At 41.9% G+C, this 24,537-nt stretch overlaps 1 protein-coding gene across 4 annotated transcripts in view; it reads left to right on the forward strand.

Annotated features, from left to right (window-relative positions):
* LOC110511297 (cell adhesion molecule 2) overlaps nt 1-24,537 on the forward strand; it is a 473,792-nt gene that overhangs the window by 234,714 nt on the left and 214,541 nt on the right. Inside the window, exon 1 of one of the 4 annotated variants that reach the window (XM_036989434.2) lies at nt 6,340-6,544. The exons of the other annotated variants lie outside the window; for them this stretch is intronic. Coding sequence (XP_036845329.1) covers nt 6,532-6,544 — 13 coding nt within the window. The 5' untranslated portion in view covers nt 6,340-6,531. Of the gene's footprint in view, nt 1-6,339; nt 6,545-24,537 lie in introns of those variants that run through there. 4 annotated transcript variants of the gene reach the window in all.

Raw genomic sequence — 24,537 nt, forward strand, 5'->3', positions numbered from 1 at the left:
CGTGGAGTGTGTGTGTGGCGTGGAGAGTGTGTGTGTGTGTTCATGCGTGAGGGACAGCTCCATAGCTTCAGTAATGATAAAGGTTCCAATTGGTCCCATCTGTTTCTGTCTCTCTCTTTCGCTCTCTCTGTCTCTCTCTCTGTCTCTCTGTCTCTCTCTGTCTCTCTCTGTCTCTCTCTGTCTCTCTCTCTCTCTCTCTGTCTCTCTCTGTCTCTCTCTGTCTCTCTCTCTCTCTCTGTCTCTATCTGTCTCTCTCTGTCTCTCTCTCTCTCTCTCTGTCTCTCTCTCTGTCTCTCTCTCTCTCTCTCTCTCTGTCTCTCTGTCTCTCTGTCTCTCTCTGTCTCTCTCTGTCTCTCTCTCTCTCTCTGTCTCTCTCTTTCGCTCTCTCTGTCTCTCTCTCTGTCTCTCTGTCTCTCTCTCTCTCTCTCTCTCTCTCTCTGTCTCTCTCTCTCTCTTTCGCTCTCTCCCTCTCTCTCTCTGTCTCTCTCTCTCTCTGTCTCTCTCTGTCTCTCCCTCTCTCTGTCTCTCTCTGTCTCTCTCTCTCTCTCTCTGTCTCTCTCTCGCTTTCTCTCTCTCTCTGTCCCTCTCTCACACTCTGTCCCTCTCTCTCTCTCTCTCTCTATCTCTCTCTCTGTCACTCTCTCTGTCTCTCTCTCACTCTCTCTGTCTCTCTCCCTCTCTCTCACTCTCTCTCTCTCTCACTCTCTCTCTCTCTCTCTCTCTCTCTCTCTCTCTCTGTCTCCTAATCATTCTCTCTTTATCTCTCCCAATCTCTCGCTCTTTCTCTATGTTTCTCTCTAATTTCAATTTCAATTCAATGCTGCTTTATTGGCATGGGAAACGTATGTTAACATTACCAAAGCAAGCAAGTGAAATAAACAATAAAAATGAACAGTAAACATTACACTCACAGAAGTTCCTAAAGAATAAAGACATTACAAATATATGTTACAGTGTTGTAACGATGTGTAAATAGTGAAAGTACAAAAGGGAAATAAATAAACATAAATATGGGTTGTATTTACAATGGTGTTTGTTCCTCACTGGTTGCCCTTTTCTTGTGGCAACAGGTCACATCTTGCTGCTGTGATGGCACACTGTGGTATTTCACCCAGTAGATATTGACGTTTCAGTAAAAGGCACATGACACCCCAGTTAGAGTTTGCAAAAAGGCTCCTAAAGGACACAGACCATGAGAAACAAGATTCTCAGGTCTGATGAAACCAAGATTGAACTCTTCAGCCTGAATGCCAAGCATCCCGTCTGGAGGAAACCTGGTACCATCCCTATGGTGAAGCATGGTGGTGGCAGCATCATGCTTTGGGGATGTTTTTCAGCGGCAGGGACTGGGAGACTAGTCAGGATCGAGGGAAAGATGAGCAAAGCAAAGTACAGAAAGATATTTGATGAAAAGCTCTTCCAGAGCGCACAGGACCTCAGAGAGGGGTGAAGGTTCATCTTCTAACAGGACAATGATCTAAGCACATAGCCAAGACAACCCAGGTGTGGCTTCGGAACAAGTCTCTGAATATCCATGAGTAGCCAGGCCAGAGCCTGGATCAAACATCTCTGGAGAGACATGAAAACACTTTTGAAGTTCACATACACCTTAGCCAAATACATTTTAAACTCAGTTTTTCACAATTCCTGACATTTAATCCTCGTAACAATTCCCTGTTTTAGGTCAGTTAGGATCACCACTTCATTTTAAGAATGTGAAATGTCAGAATAATAGTAGAGAGAATGATTTATTTCAGCTTTTCTTTCTTTCATCACATTCCAAGTGGGTCAGAAGTTTATATACACTCAATTAGTTTTTGGTAACATTGCCTTTAAATTGTTTAACTTAGGTCAAACGTTTCAGGTAGCCTTCCACAATAATTTGGGTGAATTGTTTGTTTGCTTGCTTTCACACACTTTTTTGCAGTTCTACATTTTCTATAGGATTGAGGTCAGGACTTTATGATGGCCACTCCAATACCTTGACTTTGTTGTCCTTAAGCCATTTTGCAACAACTTTGGAAGGGTCATTGTCCATTTGGAAGACCATTTTATTTGTATTTCACCTTTATTTAACTAGACAAGTCAGTTGAGAAAAAATTCTTATTTTCAATGACGGCCTAGGAACAGTGGGTTAACTGCCTGTTCAGGGGCAGAACGACAGATTCTACCTTGTCAGCTCAGGGATTTGATCTTGCAACCTTCTGGTTATTAGTCCAAAGCTCTAACCACTAGGCTACCTGCTGGTTACTAGTCCAATGCTCTAACCACTAGGCTACCTGCTGGTAACTAGTCCAACGCTCTAACCACTAGTCTACCTGCTGGTTACTAGTCCAACGCTCTAACCACTAGGCTACCTGCTGGTTACTGGCCCAACGCTCTAACCACTAGGCTACCTGCTGGTTACTGGCCCAACACTCTAACCACTAGGCTACCTGCTGGTTACTGGCCCAACGCTCTAACCACTAGTCTACCTGCTGGTTACTAGTCCAACGCTCTAACCACTAGGCTACCTGCTGGTTACTGGCCCAACGCTCTAACCACTAGGCTACCTGCTGGTTACTGGCCCAACACTCTAACCACTAGGCTACCTGCTGGTTACTGGCCCAACGCTCTAACCACTAGGCTACCTGCTGGTTACTAGTTCAACGCTCTAACCACTAGGCTACCTGCTGGTTACTGGCCCAACACTCTAACCACTAGGCTACCTGCTGGTTACTAGTCCAACGCTCTAACCACTAGGCTACCCTGCCGCCCCATGTCAACTAAAACCACAATAAAAAAGCCAGAATAATATATATTAAGTAATTAATATAGACAGTATACATGGTTAATATAGACAGTATACAGTATACATGGTTAATATAGACAGTATACATGGTTAATATAGACACTATACATGGTTAATATAGACAGTATACAGTATACATGGTTAATATAGACAGTATACAGTATACATGGTTAATATAGACAGTATACATGGTTAATATAGACAGTATACAGTATACATGGTTAATATAGACAGTATACATGGTTAATATAGACAGTATACATGGTTAATATAGACAGTATAGATGGTTAATATAGACACTATACATGGTTAATATAGACAGTATACAGTATACATGGTTAATATAGACAGTATACATGGTTAATATAGACAGTATACATGGTTAATATAGACAGTAGACAGTATAGATGGTTAATATAGACAGTATACATGGTTAATATAGACAGTATACGTGGTTAATATAGACAGTATACAGTATAAATGGTTAATATAGACAGTATACAGTATACATGGTTAATATAGACAGTATACATGGTTAATATAGACAGTATACAGTATACATGGTTAATATAGACAGTATACATGGTTAATATAGACAGTATACAGGGTTAATATATACAGTATACATGGTTAATATAGACAGTATACAGTATACATGGTTAATATAGACAGTATACATGGTTAATATAGACACTATACATGGTTAATATAGACAGTATACATGGTTAATATAGACAGTAGACAGTATAGATGGTTAATATAGACAGTATACATGGTTAATATAGACAGTATACATGGTTAATATAGACAGTATACAGTATAAATGGTTAATATAGACAGTATACAGTATACATGGTTAATATAGACAGTATACAGTATACATGGTTAATATATACAGTATACATGGTAAATATAGACAGTATACATGGTTAATATAGACAGTATACAGTATAAATGGTTAATATAGACAGTATACATGGTTAATATAGACAGTATACATGGTTAATATAGACAGCATGGTTAATATAGACAGTATACATGGTTAATATATACAGTATACATGGTTAATATAGACAGTATACATGGTTAATATAGACAGTATACAGTATAAATGGTTAATATAGACAGTATACAGTATACATGGTTAATATAGACAGTATACAGTATACATGGTTAATATATACAGTATACATGGTAAATATAGACAGTATACATGGTTAATATAGACAGTATACAGTATAAATGGTTAATATAGACAGTATACAGTATACATGGTTAATATAGACAGTATACAGTATACATGGTTAATATAGACAGTATACAGTATACATGGTTAATATATACAGTATACATGGTTAATATAGACAGTATACATGGTTAATATAGACAGTATACATGGTTAATATAGACAGTATACATGGTTAATATAGACAGTATACAGTATAGATGGTTAATATATACAGTATACATGGTTAATATAGACAGTATACATGGTTAATATAGACAGTATACAGTATACATGGTTAATATATACAGTATACATGGTTAATATAGACAGTATACATGGTTAATATAGACAGTATACAGTATACATGGTTAATATATACAGTATACATGGTTAATATAGACAGTATACATGGTTAATATAGACAGTATACATGGTTAATATAGACACTATACATGGTTAATATAGACAGTATACATGGTTAATATAGACAGTATACATGGTTAATATAGACAGTATACAGTATACATGGTTAATATAGACAGTATACATGGTTAATATAGACAGTATACATGGTTAATATAGACAGTATACATGGTTAATATAGACAGTATACAGTATACATGGTTAATATAGACAGTATACAGTATAAATGGTTAATATAGACAGTATACAGTATACATGGTTAATATAGACAGTATACATGGTTAATATAGACAGTATACAGTATACATGGTTAATATAGACAGTATACAGTATACATGGTTAATATAGACAGTATACATGGTTAATATAGACAGTATACAGTATACATGGTTAATATAGACAGTATACATGGTTAATATAGACAGTATACAGTATACATGGTTAATATAGACAGTATACATGGTTAATATAGACAGTATACATGGTTAATATAGACAGTATACAGTATACATGGTTAATATATACAGTATACATGGTTAATATAGACAGTATACATGGTTAATATAGACAGTATACATGGTTAATATAGACAGTATACAGTATACATGGTTAATATAGACACTATACATGGTTAATATAGACAGTATACAGTATACATGGTTAATATAGACAGTATACAGTATAAATGGTTAATATAGACAGTATACATGGTTAATATAGACAGTATACAGTATACATGGTTAATATAGACAGTATACATGGTTAATATAGACAGTATACAGTATACATGGTTAATATAGACACTATACATGGTTAATATAGACAGTATACAGTATAAATGGTTAATATAGACAGTATACATGGTTAATATAGACAGTATACAGTATACATGGTTAATATAGACAGTATAGATGGTTAATATAGACAGTATACATGGTTAATATAGACAGTATACATGGTTAATATAGACAGTATACAGTATACATGGTTAATATAGACAGTATGGTTAATATAGACAGTATACAGTATACATGGTTAATATAGACAGTATACATGGTTAATATAGACAGTATACAGTAGACATGGTTAATATAGACAGTATACAGTATACATGGTTAATATAGACAGTATACATGGTTAATATAGACAGTATACAGTATACATGGTTAATATAGACAGTATACATGGTTAATATAGACAGTATACAGTAAACATGGTTAATATATAGACAGTATACAGTGGGGCAAAAAAGTATTTAGTCAGCCACCAATTGTGCAAGTTCTCCCACTTAAAAAGATGAGAGAGGCCTGTAATTTTCATCCTAGGTACACTTCAACTATGACAGACAAAATGAGAAAAAAAATCCAGAAAATCACACTGTAGGATTTTTAATGAAGTTATATGCAAATTATGGTGTAGACCATAAGCAACAATTTGTTTACCTTCATTAGCCTACTTTGTCCCAATTCTTCTGTCATTCAGTGATATTTATTCTCATAGTAATTTGTTATGGATCCATAAAGAAATAAACATTGGCATTTTTATCATTATTTTATTAACGAAGCATAAAGATGCTGATGAAAAAATACAGTACTGTACAGTACATGCTTTTACATTAGGATAATAAAGCATTTAAAGCATTTTGAAGATATAAGCTGCATTTGTTTATTAGGCTACTGTGCAATCTGACAAGTAAACATAGCCTACAGTACATACTGTAGTAGACATGGGAAAGTTCCTAATTCCTTACATAAGAGAGAGCAGGCCATGTCCAGACTTTCTTGCTGACCTCAAGTACTCATTAACTCTGTCTTTAATGATTTTTTGGGTTGCATCAGTCATGGACAGAAACTTCTGAGACACGGTGTTAATGATGAACACCCGGAGGTTCACTGCTAAGCCACATTCGCCTCGGGATCCATCCCAGTTGGTATTCTGTTTCCACTCGTGGTCTCTCTCTTCGGTTACACATCCATGGAATAGCAGGACAGAATAACGGTCCGGACGGCCCTTGCTGTGCCTGGTGAGCCGTTGGTCAAGTTCTGCTGTCAGAAGAGGAATGGAAATGTCAGGGTGAACCGACGACCTGATGAACCCACCAGGTATGTTGACTCTGTCTGTCAGAGGTGGAGTTCCAGAGCTCACAGGTGTGCCTGGCGTGGATTGTGACTCCATCTCGTTCCTCGCCCTCTTCAACGCGCCGTTCTCCACCTGACTCTCCGGCCAATGACGAGTGACTCTGGACCAATCAGCTGTCACCCGTATCTCTGCCCTCAGATAATATTTATATTTCTGCTGGTCTGCCTTCAATGACTCGATCTCGGTCTTCAAAGTTTGAATCTGATCAATCAATCAAATGTATTTATAAAGCCCTTTTTACATCAGCTGATGTCTCAAAGTGCTGTACAGAAACCCAGCCTTAAACCCCAAACAGCAAGCAATGCAGGTGTAGAAGTACGGTGGCTAGGAAAAACTCCCTAGAAAGGCAGGAACCTGGGAAGAAACCTAGAGAGGAACCAGGCTATGTGGGGTGGCCAGTCCTCTTCTGGTTGTGCCGGGTGGAGATTATAACAGAAAATGTTCATAAATGACCAGCATGGTCCAAGAATAATAATCACAGTGGTTGTAGAGGATGCAACAAGTCAGCACCTCAGGAGTAAATGTCAGTTGGCTTTTCATAGCCGATCATTCAGAATTAGAGACAGCAGGTGAGGCAGAGAGAGAGTCGAAAACAGCAGGTCCGGGACAGGTAGCAAGTCCGGTGAACAGGTCAGGGTTCCATAGCCGCAGGCAGAACAGTTGAAAATGGAGCAGCAGCAGGGCCAGGTGGACTGGGGACAGCAGGTGGACTGGGGACAGCAGGTGGACTGGGGACAGCAGGTGGACTGGGGACAGCAGGTGGACTGGGGACAGCAAGGAGTCATCAGGCCAGGTAGTTCTGAGGTCCTAGGGTTCAGGTCTTCCGGGAGCCAAGCCATTTAAACTGGAACAACCATTTCAGTTCGGGTGCAAAACATCTAACTAAATGATTGGATTAGTTTAGATAATGTATGTTATTTATCTTTGTGTAGCATGTATATGCGAAAACACACATATTAAAAACAATACCCCAAAATCAACCTGCAGTAGAGCATGCTGGGAAAAAAAGTGCATTTTTTATTATAACCTACAAAAGTAAAGTTGGTGTGACATCTCATTTAGTTTTGAGTTAGTACCACATAAATATTTTGAAGTAATAAGGACTTTTCATTGACTTTCAGTACAACTTACTAGAAATATTTGAGTTAAGAAATGCCTTGGATTTTACAGTGCAGGAAACCTGTGAGACTAACGTTCTGGTTAGGTTGCAGTAGCGTTGTTGTTAGGCTGGGGTAGCGGTGGGTTAGGTTGGGGTAGCATTGTGGTTAGGTTGCAGTAGCGTTGTGGTTAGGTTGCAGTAACGTTATGGTTAGGTTGGGGTAGCGTTGTGGTTAGGTTGCAGTAGCGTTGTGGTTAGGTTGGGGTAGCGTTGGGTTAGGTTGGGGTAGCGTTGTGGTTAGGTTGCAGTAGCGTTGTGGTTAGGTTGCAGTAACGTTATGGTTAGGTTGCAGTAGCGTTATGGTTAGGTTGCAGTAACGTTGTGGTTAGGTTGCAGTAACGTTGTGGTTAGGTTGCAGTAACGTTATGGATAGGTTGCAGTAGCGTTGTGGTTAGGTTGGGGTAGCGGTGGGTTAGGTTGGAGTAGCGGTGGGTTAGGCTGGGGTAGCGTTGTGGTTAGGTTGCAGTAGCGTTGTGGTTAGGCTGGGGTAGCGTTGTGGTTAGGTTGCAGTAGCGTTGTGGTTAGGCTGGGGTAGCGTTGTGGTTAGGTTGCAGTAGCGTTGTGGTTAGGTTGGGGTAGCGTTGTGGTTAGGTTGGGGTAGCGGTGGGTTAGGTTGGAGTAGCGGTGGGTTAGGTTGGGGTAGCGTTGTGGTTAGGTTGCAGTAGCTTTGTGGTTAGGTTGCAGTAGCGTTGTAGGAGATCGACATATCAATTCAAACAATGATAACGTGTATCTGCCAGTAAGTTTCTAGTATCACTGTGTTTGTGTGTGTTTCTGCTTGTGCGTATTTCTGTGTTTGTGTGTTTGTGTGTCTGTAAGGCAGTAATCCTGAAATATGGAGACTGTGCTGGGGGCGAATGATCCCACTATTCAGCACACACACTTAATCTGCCACAAAACCACACAGCTAAAATGTCAACCTGTCGCTGTTATTGTAGAGTGCTCCCTCAATCCCCTCTCCCTCTTCTCCTCCCTCCATCCCTCCCTTACTCAATCCTCCCTCCCTCCCACAATCCCCCTCTCCCGTCCTTTCTCTTCTCCCTCCCTCAATCCCCTCTCCCTCCGTTCGTCTCCTCCCTCCCCTTCGTCTCCTCCCTCCCCTTCGTCTCCTCCCTCCCTCTTCTACTCACTCCCTCAATTCTCTCTCCCTCCCTCTTCTCCTCCCTCCTTCTTCCAGCTTTACCTTCCACTTCCTCTCGTTTGCCAACCTCCTCTTTCCACCTCTCATCCCCTGCCTTCCTTCAATCACCTCCTTTACCTCCCACCTCTCTTCCTAAAGGACGTTTTTTCCCTGTCTGACCACACAGATACACCAGAGAGTATGAGATCTCTCTCCTCTCTCCCTCCCTCCTTCCTCTCCTTGTTTTGTTTCCACCTCTCTCAGCCCTTGAGGAAAGAATCCCATACATTTAAGAAAACACCTTCCGTTTTGTTGCTTCGCACTAAACCAGAAGGTCTGGGTTGACTACACTGTGTCTACCAGATATAAACCTGGTCTGACTACACGGAGGTCTGACTACACTGTGTCTACCAGATATAAACCTGGTCTGACTACACGGAGGTCTGACTACACTGTGTCTACCAGATATAAACCTGGTCTGACTACACGGAGGTCTGACTACACTGTGTCTACCAGATATAAACCTGGACTGACTACACTGTGTCTACCAGATATAAACCAGGTCTGACTACATGGAGGTCTGACTACACTGTGTCTACCAGATATAAACCTGGTTTGACTACACGAAGGTCTGACTACACTTTGTCTACCAGATATAAACCTGGTCTGACTACACTGTGTCTACCAGATATAAACCAGTTCTGACTACACTGTGTCTACCAGATATAAACCAGGTCTGACTACACTGTGTCTACCAGATATAAACCAGGTCTGACTACACTGTGTCTACCAGATATAAACCAGGTCTGACTACACTGTGTCTACCAGATATTAACCAGGTCTGTCTACACTGTGTCTACCAGATATAAACCAGGTCTGACTACACTGTGTCTACCAGATATAAACCTGGTCTGACTACACTGTGTCTACCAGACATAAACCAGGTCTGACTACATGGAGGTCTGACTACACTGTGTCTACCATATATAAACCAGGTCTGACTACACTGTGTCTACCAGATATTAACCAGGTCTGTCTACACTGTGTCTACCAGATTTAAACCAGGTCTGACTACACTGTGTCTACCAGATATAAACCTGGTCTGACTACACTGTGTCTACCAGATATAAACCAGGTCTGACTACATGGAGGTCTGACTACACTGTGTCTACCAGATATAAACCAGGTCTGACTACACTGTGTCTACCAGATATTAACCAGGTCTGACTACACTGTGTCTACCAGATATAAACCAGGTCTGACTACACTGTGTCTACCAGATATAAACCAGGTCTGACTACATGGAGGTCTGACTACACTGTGTCTACCAGATATTAACCAGGTCTGTCTACACTGTGTCTACCAGATATAAACCAGGTCTGACTACACTGTGTCTACCAGATATAAACCTGGTCTGACTACACTGTGTCTACCACATATAAACCAGGTCTGACTACACTGTGTCTACCAGATATAAACCAGGTATGACTACACTGTGTCTATCAGATATAAACCAGGTCTGACTACATGGAGGTCTGACTACACTGTGTCTACCAGATATAAACCAGGTCTGACTACACTGTGTCTACCAGATATTAACCAGGTCTGTCTACACTGTGTCTACCAGATATAAACCACGTCTGACTACACTGTGTCTACCAGATATAAACCTGGTCTGACTACACTGTGTCTACCAGACATAAACCAGGTCTGACTACATGGAGGTCTGACTACACTGTGTCTACCAGATATAAACCAGGTCTGACTACACTGTGTCTACCAGATATAAACCAGGTCTGACTACATGGAGGTCTGACTACACTGTGTCTACCAGATATTAACCAGGTCTGTCTACACTGTGTCTACCAGATATAAACCAGGTCTGACTACACTATGTCTACCAGATATAAACCTGGTCTGACTACACTGTGTCTACCACATATAAACCAGGTCTGACTACACTGTGTCTACCAGATATAAACCAGGTCTGACTACACTGTGTCTATCAGATATAAACCAGGTCTGACTACATGGAGGTCTGACTACACTGTGTCTACCAGATATAAACCAGGTCTGACTACACTGTGTCTACCAGATATTAACCAGGTCTGTCTACACTGTGTCTACCAGATATAAACCACGTCTGACTACACTGTGTCTACCAGATATAAACCTGGTCTGACTACACTGTGTCTACCAGACATAAACCAGGTCTGACTACATGGAGGTCTGACTACACTGTGTCTACCAGATATAAACCAGGTCTGACTACACTGTGTCTACCAGATATTAACCAGGTCTGACTACATGGAGGTCTGACTACACTGTGTCTACCAGATATAAACCAGGTCTGACTACACTGTGTCTACCAGATATAAACCAGGTCTGACTACACTGTGTCTACCAGATATAAACCAGGTCTGACTACATGGAGGTCTGACTACACTGTGTCTACCAGATATAAACCAGGTCTGACTACACTGTGTCTACCAGATATAAACCAGGTCTGACTACATGGAGGTCTGACTACACTGTGTCTACCAGATATAAACCAGGTCTGACTACACTGTGTCTACCAGATATTAACCAGGTCTGTCTACACTGTGTCTACCAGATATAAACCATGTCTGACTACACTGTGTCTACCAGATATAAACCTGGTCTGACTACACTGTGTCTACCAGACATAAACCAGGTCTGACTACATGGAGGTCTGACTACACTGTGTCTACCAGATATAAACCAGGTCTGACTACACTGTGTCTACCAGATATTAACCAGGTCTGTCTACACTGTGTCTACCAGATATAAACCAGGTCTGACTACACTGTGTCTACCAGATATAAACCTGGTCTGACTACACTGTGTCTACCAGATATAAACCAGGTCTGACTACACTGTGTCTACCAGATATAAACCAGGTCTGACTACATGGAGGTCTGACTACACTGTGTCTACCAGATATAAACCAGGTCTGACTACACTGTGTCTAGCAGATATTAACCAGGTCTGTCTACACTGTGTCTACCAGATATAAACCAGGTCTGACTACACTGTGTCTACCAGATATAAACCAGGTCTGACTACATGGCGGTCTGACTACACTGTGTCTACCAGATATAAACCAGGTCTGACTACACTGTGTCTACCAGATATTAACCAGGTCTGTCTACACTCTGTCTACCAGATATAAACCAGGTCTGACTACACTGTGTCTACCAGATATAAACCCTGTCTGACTACACTGTGTATACCAGATATAAACCAGGTCTGACTACACTGTGTCTACCAGATATAAACCAGGTCTGACTACACTGTGTCTACCAGATATAAACCAGGTCTGACTACATGGAGGTCTGACTACACTGTGTCTACCAGATATAAACCAGGTCTGACTACACTGTGTCTACCAGATATTAACCAGGTCTGACTACACTGTGTCTACCAGATATAAACCAGGTCTGACTACACTGTGTCTACCAGATATAAACCAGGTCTGACTACATGGAGGTCTGACTACACTGTGTCTACCAGATATTAACCAGGTCTGTCTACACTGTGTCTACCAGATATAAACCACGTCTGACTACACTGTGTCTACCAGATATAAACCTGGTCTGACTACACTGTGTCTACCAGATATAAACCAGGTCTGACTACACTGTGTCTACCAGATATAAACCAGGTCTGACTACACTGTGTCTACCAGACATAAACCAGGTCTGACTACATGGAGGTCTGACTACACTGTGTCTACCAGATATAAACCAGGTCTGACTACACTGTGTCTACCAGATATTAACCAGGTCTGTCTACACTGTGTCTACCAGATATAAACCAGGTCTGACTACACTGTGTCTACCAGATATAAACCGTTTCTGACTACACTGTGTCTACCAGATATAAACCAGGTCTGACTACACTGTGTCTACCAGATATAAACCAGGTCTGACTACATGGAGGTCTGACTACACTGTGTCTACCAGATATAAACCAGGTCTGACTACACTGTGTCTACCAGATATTAACCAGGTCTGTCTACACTGTGTCTACCAGATATAAACCAGGTCTGACTACACTGTGTCTACCAGATATAAACCAGGTCTGACTACATGGAGGTCTGACTACACTGTGTCTACCAGATATAAACCAGGTCTGACTACACTGTGTCTACCAGATATAAACCAGGTCTGACTACACTGTGTCTACCAGATATTAACCAGGTCTGACTACACTGTGTCTACCAGATATAAACCAGGTCTGACTACACTGTGTCTACCAGATATAAACCAGGTCTGACTACATGGAGGTCTGACTACACTGTGTCTACCAGATATTAACCAGGTCTGTCTACACTGTGTCTACCAGATATAAACCAGGTCTGACTACACTGTGTCTACCAGATATAAACCTGGTCTGACTACACTGTGTCTACCACATATAAACCAGGTCTGACTACACTGTGTCTACCAGATATAAACCAGGTCTGACTACACTGTGTCTATCAGATATAAACCAGGTCTGACTACATGGAGGTCTGACTACACTGTGTCTACCAGATATAAACCAGGTCTGACTACACTGTGTCTACCAGATATTAACCAGGTCTGTCTACACTGTGTCTACCAGATATAAACCACGTCTGACTACACTGTGTCTACCAGATATAAACCTGGTCTGACTACACTGTGTCTACCAGACATAAACCAGGTCTGACTACATGGAGGTCTGACTACACTGTGTCTACCAGATATAAACCAGGTCTGACTACACTGTGTCTACCAGATATTAACCAGGTCTGACTACATGGAGGTCTGACTACACTGTGTCTACCAGATATAAACCAGGTCTGACTACACTGTGTCTACCAGATATAAACCGTGTCTGACTACACTGTGTCTACCAGATATAAACCAGGTCTGACTACACTGTGTCTACCAGATATAAACCAGGTCTGACTACATGGAGGTCTGACTACACTGTGTCTACCAGATATAAACCAGGTCTGACTACACTGTGTCTACCAGATATTAACCAGGTCTGTCTACACTGTGTCTACCAGATATAAACCAGGTCTGACTACACTGTGTCTACCAGATATAAACCAGGTCTGACTACATGGAGGTCTGACTACACTGTGTCTTCCAGATATAAACCAGGTCTGACTACACTGTGTCTACCAGATATAAACCAGGTCTGACTACACTGTGTCTACCAGATATAAACCAGGTCTGACTACATGGAGGTCTGACTACACTGTGTCTACCAGATATAAACCAGGTCTGACTACACTGTGTCTACCAGATATTAACCAGGTCTGTCTACACTGTGTCTACCAGATATAAACCATGTCTGACTACACTGTGTCTACCAGATATAAACCTGGTCTGACTACACTGTGTCTACCAGACATAGACCAGGTCTGACTACATGGAGGTCTGACTACACTGTGTCTACCAGATATAAACCAGGTCTGACTACACTGTGTCTACCAGATATTAACCAGGTCTGTCTACACTGTGTCTACCAGATATAAACCAGGTCTGACTACACTGTGTCTACCAGATATAAACCTGGTCTGACTACACTGTGTCTACCAGATATAAACCAGGTCTGACTACACTGTGTCTACCAGATATAAACCAGGTCTGACTACATGGAGGTCTGACTACACTGTGTCTACCAGATATAAACCAGGTCTGACTACACTGTGTCTAGCAGATATTAACCAGGTCTGTCTACACTGTGTCTACCAGATATAAACCAGGTCTGACTACACTGTGTCTACCAGATATAAACCAGGTCTGACTACATGGCGGTCTGACTACACTGTGTCTACCAGATATAAACCAGGTCTGACTACACTGTGTCTACCAGATATTAACCAGGTCTGTCTACACTCTGTCTACCAGATATAAACCAGGTCTGACTACACTGTGTCTACCAGATATAAACCCTGTCTGACTACACTGTGTATACCAGATATAAACCAGGTCTGACTACACTATGTCTACCAGATATAAACCAGGTCTGACTACACTGTGTCTACCAGATATAAACCAGGTCTGACTACATGGAGGTCTGACTACACTGTGTCTACCAGATATAAACCAGGTCTGACTACACTGTGTCTACCAGATATTAACCAGGTCTGACTACACTGTGTCTACCAGATATAAACCAGGTCTGACTACACTGTGTCTACCAGATATTAACCAGGTCTGTCTACACTGTGTCTACCAGATATAAACCACGTCTGACTACACTGTGTCTACCAGATATAAACCTGGTCTGACTACACTGTGTCTACCAGACATAAACCAGGTCTGACTACATGGAGGTCTGACTACACTGTGTCTACCAGATATAAACCAGGTCTGACTACACTGTGTCTACCAGATATTAACCAGGTCTGACTACATGGAGGTCTGACTACACTGTGTCTACCAGATATAAACCAGGTCTGACTACACTGTGTCTACCAGATATAAACCGTGTCTGACTACACTGTGTCTACCAGATATAAACCAGGTCTGACTACACTGTGTCTACCAGATATAAACCAGGTCTGACTACATGGAGGTCTGACTACACTGTGTCTACCAGATATAAACCAGGTCTGACTACACTGTGTCTACCAGATATTAACCAGGTCTGTCTACACTGTGTCTACCAGATATAAACCAGGTCTGACTACACTGTGTCTACCAGATATTAACCAGGTCTGACTACATGGAGGTCTGACTACACTGTGTCTACCAGATATAAACCAGGTCTGACTACACTGTGTCTACCAGATATAAACCAGGTCTGACTACACTGTGTCTACCAGATATAAACCAGGTCTGACTACATGGAGGTCTGACTACACTGTGTCTACCAGATATAAACCAGGTCTGACTACACTGTGTCTACCAGATATAAACCAGGTCTGACTATATGGAGGTCTGACTACACTGTGTCTACCAGATATAAACCAGGTCTGACTACACTGTGTCTACCAGATATTAACCAGGTCTGTCTACACTGTGTCTACCAGATATAAACCATGTCTGACTACACTGTGTCTACCAGATATAAACCTGGTCTGACTACACTGTGTCTACCAGACATAAACCAGGTCTGACTACATGGAGGTCTGACTACACTGTGTCTACCAGATATAAACCAGGTCTGACTACACTGTGTCTACCAGATATTAACCAGGTCTGTCTACACTGTGTCTACCAGATATAAACCAGGTCTGACTACACTGTGTCTACCAGATATAAACCTGGTCTGACTACACTGTGTCTACCAGATATAAACCAGGTCTGACTACACTGTGTCTACCAGATATAAACCAGGTCTGACTACACTGTGTCTAGCAGATATTAACCAGGTCTGTCTACACTGTGTCTACCAGATATAAACCAGGTCTGACTACACTGTGTCTACCAGATATAAACCAGGTCTGACTACATGGCGGTCTGACTACACTGTGTCTACCAGATATAAACCAGGTCTGACTACACTGTGTCTACCAGATATTAACCAGGTCTGTCTACACTCTGTCTACCAGATATAAACCAGGTCTGACTACACTGTGTCTACCAGATATAAACCCTGTCTGACTACACTGTGTATACCAGATATAAACCAGGTCTGACTACACTGTGTCTACCAGATATAAACCAGGTCTGACTACACTGTGTCTACCAGATATAAACCAGGTCTGACTACATGGAGGTCTGACTACACTGTGTCTACCAGATATAAACCAGGTCTGACTACACTGTGTCTACCAGATATTAACCAGGTCTGACTACACTGTGTCTACCAGATATAAACCAGGTCTGACTACACTGTGTCTACCAGATATAAACCAGGTCTGACTACATGGAGGTCTGACTACACTGTGTCTACCAGATATTAACCAGGTCTGTCTACACTGTGTCTACCAGATATAAACCACGTCTGACTACACTGTGTCTACCAGATATAAACCTGGTCTGACTACACTGTGTCTACCAGATATAAACCAGGTCTGACTACACTGTGTCTACCAGATATAATTCAGGTCTGACTACACTGTGTCTACCAGACATAAACCAGGTCTGACTACATGGAGGTCTGACTACACTGTGTCTACCAGATATAAACCAGGTCTGACTACACTGTGTCTACCAGATATTAACCAGGTCTGTCTACACTGTGTCTACCAGATATAAACCAGGTCTGACTACACTGTGTCTACCAGATATAAACCGTTTCTGACTACACTGTGTCTACCAGATATAAACCAGGTCTGACTACACTGTGTCTACCAGATATAAACCAGGTCTGACTACATGGAGGTCTGACTACACTGTGTCTACCAGATATAAACCAGGTCTGACTACACTGTGTCTACCAGATATTAACCAGGTCTGTCTACACTGTGTCTACCAGATATAAACCAGGTCTGACTACACTGTGTCTACCAGATATAAACCAGGTCTGACTACATGGAGGTCTGACTACACTGTGTCTACCAGATATAAACCAGGTCTGACTACACTGTGTCTACCAGATATAAACCAGGTCTGACTACACTGTGTCTACCAGATATTAACCAGGTCTGACTACACTGTGTCTACCAGATATAAACCAGGTCTGACTACACTGTGTCTACCAGATATAAACCAGGTCTGACTACATGGAGGTCTGACTACACTGTGTCTACCAGATATTAACCAGGTCTGTCTACACTGTGTCTACCAGATATAAACCAGGTCTGACTACACTGTGTCTACCAGATATAAACCTGGTCTGACTACACTGTGTCTACCACATATAAACCAGGTCTGACTACACTGTGTCTACCAGATATAAACCAGGTCTGACTACACTGTGTCTATCAGATATAAACCAGGTCTGACTACATGGAGGTCTGACTACACTGTGTCTACCAGATATAAACCAGGTCTGACTACACTGTGTCTACCAGATATTAACCAGGTCTGTCTACACTGTGTCTACCAGATATAAACCACGTCTGACTACACTGTGTCTACCAGATATAAACCTGGTCTGACTACACTGTGTCTACCAGACATAAACCAGGTCTGACTACATGGAGGTCTGACTACACTGTGTCTACCAGATATAAACCAGGTCTGACTACACTGTGTCTACCAGATATTAACCAGGTCTGACTACATGGAGGTCTGACTACACTGTGTCTACCAGATATAAACCAGGTCTGACTACACTGTGTCTACCAGATATAAACCGTGTCTGACTACACTGTGTCTACCAGATATAAACCAGGTCTGACTACACTGTGTCTACCAGATATAAACCAGGTCTGACTACATGGAGGTCTGACTACACTGTGTCTACCAGATATAAACCAGGTCTGACTACACTGTGTCTACCAGATATTAACCAGGTCTGTCTACACTGTGTCTACCAGATATAAACCAGGTCTGACTACACTGTGTCTACCAGATATAAACCAGGTCTGACTACATGGAGGTCTGACTACACTGTGTCTTCCAGATATAAACCAGGTCTGACTACACTGTGTCTACCAGATATAAACCAGGTCTGACTACACTGTGTCTACCATATATAAACCAGGTCTGACTACATGGAGGTCTGACTACACTGTGTCTACCAGATATAAACCAGGTCTGACTACACTGTGTCTACCAGATATTAACCAGGTCTGTCTACACTGTGTCTACCAGATATAAACCATGTCTGACTACACTGTGTCTACCAGATATAAACCTGGTCTGACTACACTGTGTCTACCAGACATAGACCAGGTCTGACTACATGGAGGTCTGACTACACTGTGTCTACCAGATATAAACCAGGTCTGACTACACTGTGTCTACCAGATATTAACCAGGTCTGTCTACACTGTGTCTACCAGATATAAACCAGGTCTGACTACACTGTGTCTACCAGATATAAACCTGGTCTGACTACACTGTGTCTACCAGATATAAACCAGGTCTGACTACACTGTGTCTACCAGATATAAACCAGGTCTGACTACATGGAGGTCTGACTACACTGTGTCTACCAGATATAAACCAGGTCTGACTACACTGTGTCTAGCAGATATTAACCAGGTCTGTCTACACTGTGTCTACCAGATATAAACCAGGTCTGACTACACTGTGTCTACCAGATATAAACCAGGTCTGACTACATGGCGGTCTGACTACACTGTGTCTACCAGATATAAACCAGGTCTGACTACACTGTGTCTACCAGATATTAACCAGGTCTGTCTACACTCTGTCTACCAGATATAAACCAGGTCTGACTACACTGTGTCTACCAGATATAAACCCTGTCTGACTACACTGTGTATACCAGATATAAACCAGGTCTGACTACACTGTGTCTACCAGATATAAACCAGGTCTGACTACACTGTGTCTACCAGATATAAACCAGGTCTGACTACATGGAGGTCTGACTACACTGTGTCTACCAGATATAAACCAGGTCTGACTACACTGTGTCTACCAGATATTAACCAGGTCTGACTACACTGTGTCTACCAGATATAAACCAGGTCTGACTACACTGTGTCTACCAGATATAAACCAGGTCTGACTACATGGAGGTCTGACTACACTGTGTCTACCAGATATTAACCAGGTCTGTCTACACTGTGTCTACCAGATATAAACCACGTCTGACTACACTGTGTCTACCAGATATAAACCTGGTCTGACTACACTGTGTCTACCAGATATAAACCAGGTCTGACTACACTGTGTCTACCAGATATAAACCAGGTCTGACTACACTGTGTCTACCAGACATAAACCAGGTCTGACTACATGGAGGTCTGACTACACTGTGTCTACCAGATATAAACCAGGTCTGACTACACTGTGTCTACCAGATATTAACCAGGTCTGTCTACACTGTGTCTACCAGATATAAACCAGGTCTGACTACACTGTGTCTACCAGATATAAACCGTGTCTGACTACACTGTGTCTACCAGATATAAACCAGGTCTGACTACACTGTGTCTACCAGATATAAACCAGGTCTGACTACATGGAGGTCTGACTACACTGTGTCTACCAGATATAAACCAGGTCTGACTACACTGTGTCTACCAGATATTAACCAGCTCTGTCTACACTGTGTCTACCAGATATAAACCAGGTCTGACTACACTGTGTCTACCAGATATAAACCAGGTCTGACTACATGGAGGTCTGACTACACTGTGTCTACCAGATATAAACCAGGTCTGACTACACTGTGCCTACCAGATATAAACCAGGTCTGACTACACTGTGTCTACCAGATATAAACCAGGTCTGACTACATGGAGGTCTGACTACACTGTGTCTACCAGATATAAACCAGGTCTGACTACACTGTGTCTACCAGATATTAACCAGGTCTGTCTACACTGTGTCTACCAGATATAAACCAGGTCTGACTACACTGTGTCTACCAGATATAAACCTGGTCTGACTACACTGTGTCTACCAGATATAAACCAGGTCTGACTATACCGTGTCTACCAGATATAAACCAGGTCTGACTACATGGAGGTCTGACTACACTGTGTCTACCAGATATTAACCAGGTCTGTCTACACTGTGTCTACTGGATATAAACCAGGTCTGACTACACTGTGTCTTCCAGATATAAACCTGGTCTGACTACACTGTGTCTACGAGATACTAACCTGGTCTGACTACACTGTGCCTCCCAAATATAAACCTGGTCTGACTACACTGTGTCTACCAGATACTAACCAGAAGGTCTGGGTTGACTACACTGCATGTATTAAGGATTCCTCTCACTGTTTATGTGTGTGTGTGTGTGTGTGTGTGTGTGTGTGTGTGTGTGTGTGTGTGTGTGTGTGTCTGTGTCTGTGTCTGTGTCTGTGTTTGTGTGTCTCAGCACGTCCCATGTCAGCGAGACAAATCAGGGCTTTGAGCAGAGGAGAGAGAAAGCCTGCCTGTGTGGAGATAGGAGGTGGGAAGGAGACACAATGTGTTTGGCTGGGCCCTGTTCCCTCTCCAACTCGTGAAAGAAGTGAATTGGAATAGGTTTGAAATCAAACTGCGTTAACCTATATGAACATTTCAACAGTTGCTTCAGGACTGCTATAGTTACCATACTACATAGTATGGTGTGTGTGTCTGTGTGTTCATCGTAGCGCTTGATGGTTTTTGCAACTGCACTTGCAAAGTTCTTGAAATGTTCCTGATTGACTGACCTTCATGTCTTTAAAGGCCTGTCATTTCTCTTTGATTTTTTGAACTGTTCTTGCCTTAACATGGACTTGGTCTTTTACCAAATAGGGCTATCTTCTGTATACCACCCCTACCTTGTCACAACACAACTGATTGGCTCAAACGCATTAAGAAGGAAATAAATTCCACAAATTAGCTTTTAACAAGGCACACCTATTAATTAACTTCTTGGTGACTGGGGGTAGTATTGAGTAGCTTGGATGAATAAGGTTCCCAGAGTGAACTGCCTGCTACTCAGCCATAAAATATAGAATATGCATATAATTACTATATCTGGATATAAAACACTCTGAAGTTTCTGTCTGTGACTATAACAGAACTCATATGGCAGGCGAAAACTTGAGAAAAATCCAACCAGAAAGTGTGAAATCTGACGTTTGTCGGTTTTCAACTCATAGCCTATCGAAGTTACAGTGGGATATTGGTCATTGTTGCACTTCCTAAGCCTTCCACTAGATGTCAACAGTCTTTAGAACCTTGTTTGATGCTTCTACTGTGAGGGCGACTGAATGAGAGGGGATTTAACCAGGTGTCGCAGATTACCACGAGCTCATGATGCGCGGTCATGTGAAAGTTAGCTCTCATTCCATTGCTTTTCTACAGACAAAGGAATTCTCCAGTTGGAATATTATTGAAGATTTATGATAAAAACATCCTAAAGATTAAGTCTATACTTAGTTTGACATGTTTCTACGACCTGTAATATAACTTTTTGGACATTTCGTCCGACGTTCGGCTGGACCTGAACACCTCAACACTAACAAAAGGAGGTATTTGGACATAAATGATAAACTTTATCGAACAAATCAAACATTTATTATGGAACTGGGATTCCTGGGAGTGCACACTGATGAAGATCATCAAAGGTAAATTAATATTTATTATGCTATTTCTGACTAATGTTGACTACACAATATCTTTTTGGCTGTTTTGGTCTCTGAGCTCAGATTATTGCATGTTATACTTTTTCCGTAAAGCTTTTTTGAAATCTGACACAACGGTTGCATTAAGGAGAAGTGTATCTAAAGTTCCATTCATAACACTTTTATTTTCATCAACATTTAGATTGAGTATTTCTGTAAATTGTTGTGGCTCTCTGCAAAATCACTGCATGTTTTGGAAATACTGAACATAACACGCCAATGTAAAATGAGATTTTGGGATATAAATATGCACTTTATCGAACAAAACATACATGAATTGTGTAACATGAAGTCCTATGAGTGTCATCTGATGAAGATCATCAAAGGTTAGTGATTAATTTTGTCTCTATTTGTACGTTTTGTGACTCCTCTCTTTGACTGGAAAAATGGCTGTGTTTTTCTGTGACTTGGTGGTGACCTAACATAATAGTTTGTGGTGCTTTTGCTGTAAAGCCTTTTTGAAATCAGACACTGTGGCTGGATTAACGAGAATTGTATCTTTAAAATGGTGTAAAACACTTGTATGCTTGAGGATTATTGAGGACGCTACCATCCCGAATATCCCAGAGAAGTTCATTGAAATGCAATCCAGGTGAAATGCAATCTAATAAAGCTGGTTGAGAAAATGCCAAGAGTGTGCAAAGCTGTCATCAAGGCAAAGGGTGGCTACTTTTCAGAATTCCAAATATTTTATATACAATTAATAACATTATTATTTACATATTCCAACAAAGTGTTAACTCTCCCTACAGTGGGAGGACACAACACCGTGATGTAGCATAGGCACTTGAGGAAATCATACTCTGATTGGTGGAAGTCAGGCGCAGGAGAACGAACTTGGTGTAAAACGGAGTTGTTTAATAAGTGCTGACCAAACTCCAAAAAAACTAAATATATAAAAATGACAAAGTGGGTACAAAACCCGTCGCACACGAACACATAAAATAAAACAATCTCCGACAAGGACATGAGGGGGAACAGAGGGTTAAATACATAACATGTAATGAATGGGATTGGAATCAGATGTGAAGGAAGACAAGACAAAACCAATGGAAAATAAAAAATGGATCAGTGATTGCTAGAAGGTCGGTGACGACGACCGCCGAACACCACCCGAACAAGGAGAGGGACCGACTTCGGCAGAAGTTGTGACACTAATGTAAGCCTCATTAAAGCTACGTATCACTGCTCAACCTTAACATGTGATGACAATACAACAGAGTTGAACCGGAATGATATGTACTCTCACAGATTGACAAAAACAAAGCCATGCCCCTATTGAGCCACGCCTCCAGTCTTCTGATCTGGCGTGTTGGGTCATAGTTCAATAACCCTGCATCAATAACTGAATAACCCAACTAATTTACCCAACTGGCTGGGTCAGAACTAACCCAACCTGTGTCCTGTCCAATATTTACCCAAATGGGCATGTTTTTAACCCAGCATGATGTACTAATGTGTCATCATGTTATGGGAGGAAACACGCGCACAAACAACACCGTGATGTAGTGGGAGGACACAACACCGTGATGTAGTGAGGGGACACCGTGATGTAGTGGGAGGACACAACACTGTGATGTAGTGGGAGGACACAACACCGTGATGTAGTGGGAGGACACCGTGATGTAGTGGGAGGACACACCACTGTGATGTAGTGGGAGGACACCGTGATGTAGTGGGAGGACACAACACCGTGATGTAGTGGGAGGACACCGTGATGTAGTAGGAGGACACAATACTGTGATGTAGTGGGAGGACACAACACTGTGATGTAGTGGGAGGACACCGTGATGTAGTAGGAGGACACAACACTGTGATGTAGTGGGAAGACACAACACTGTGATGTATTGGGAGGACACAACACTGTGATGTATTGGGAGGACACAACACTGTGATGTAGTGGGAGGACACCGTGAAGTAGTGGGAGGACACAACACTGTGATGAAGTGGGAGGCTAACGTGATGTAGTGGGAGGACACCATGATGTAGTGGGAGGACACAACACCGTGATATAGTTGGAGGACAACGTGATGTAGAGGGAGGACACAACACCGTGATGTAGTGGGAGGGTACACCACTGTGATGTAGTTGGAGGACACCGTGATGTAGTGGGAGGAGACAACACTGTGATGTAGTGGGAGGACACAACACTGTGATGTAGGGGAGGACACAACACCGTGATGAAGTGGGAGAACACAACACTGTGATGTAGAGGGAGGACACAACACCGTGATGAAGTGGGAGAACACAACACTGTGATGTAGTGGGAGGACACAACACCATGATGTAGTGGGAGGACACAACACTGTGATGTAGTGGGAGAACACAACACTGTGATGAAGTGGGAGAACACAACACTGTGATCAAGTGGGAGGACACAACACCATGATGTAGTGGGAGGACACAACACTGTGATGTATTTGGAGGACACCGTGATGTAGTGGGAGGGCACAAAACCGTGATGTAGTGGGAGGACACA

The sequence above is a fragment of the Oncorhynchus mykiss genome, chromosome 10 (assembly GCF_057628025.1).
Source record: "Oncorhynchus mykiss isolate SJ-2025 chromosome 10, ASM5762802v1, whole genome shotgun sequence".
Classification (NCBI taxonomy): Eukaryota; Metazoa; Chordata; class Actinopteri; order Salmoniformes; family Salmonidae; genus Oncorhynchus; species Oncorhynchus mykiss.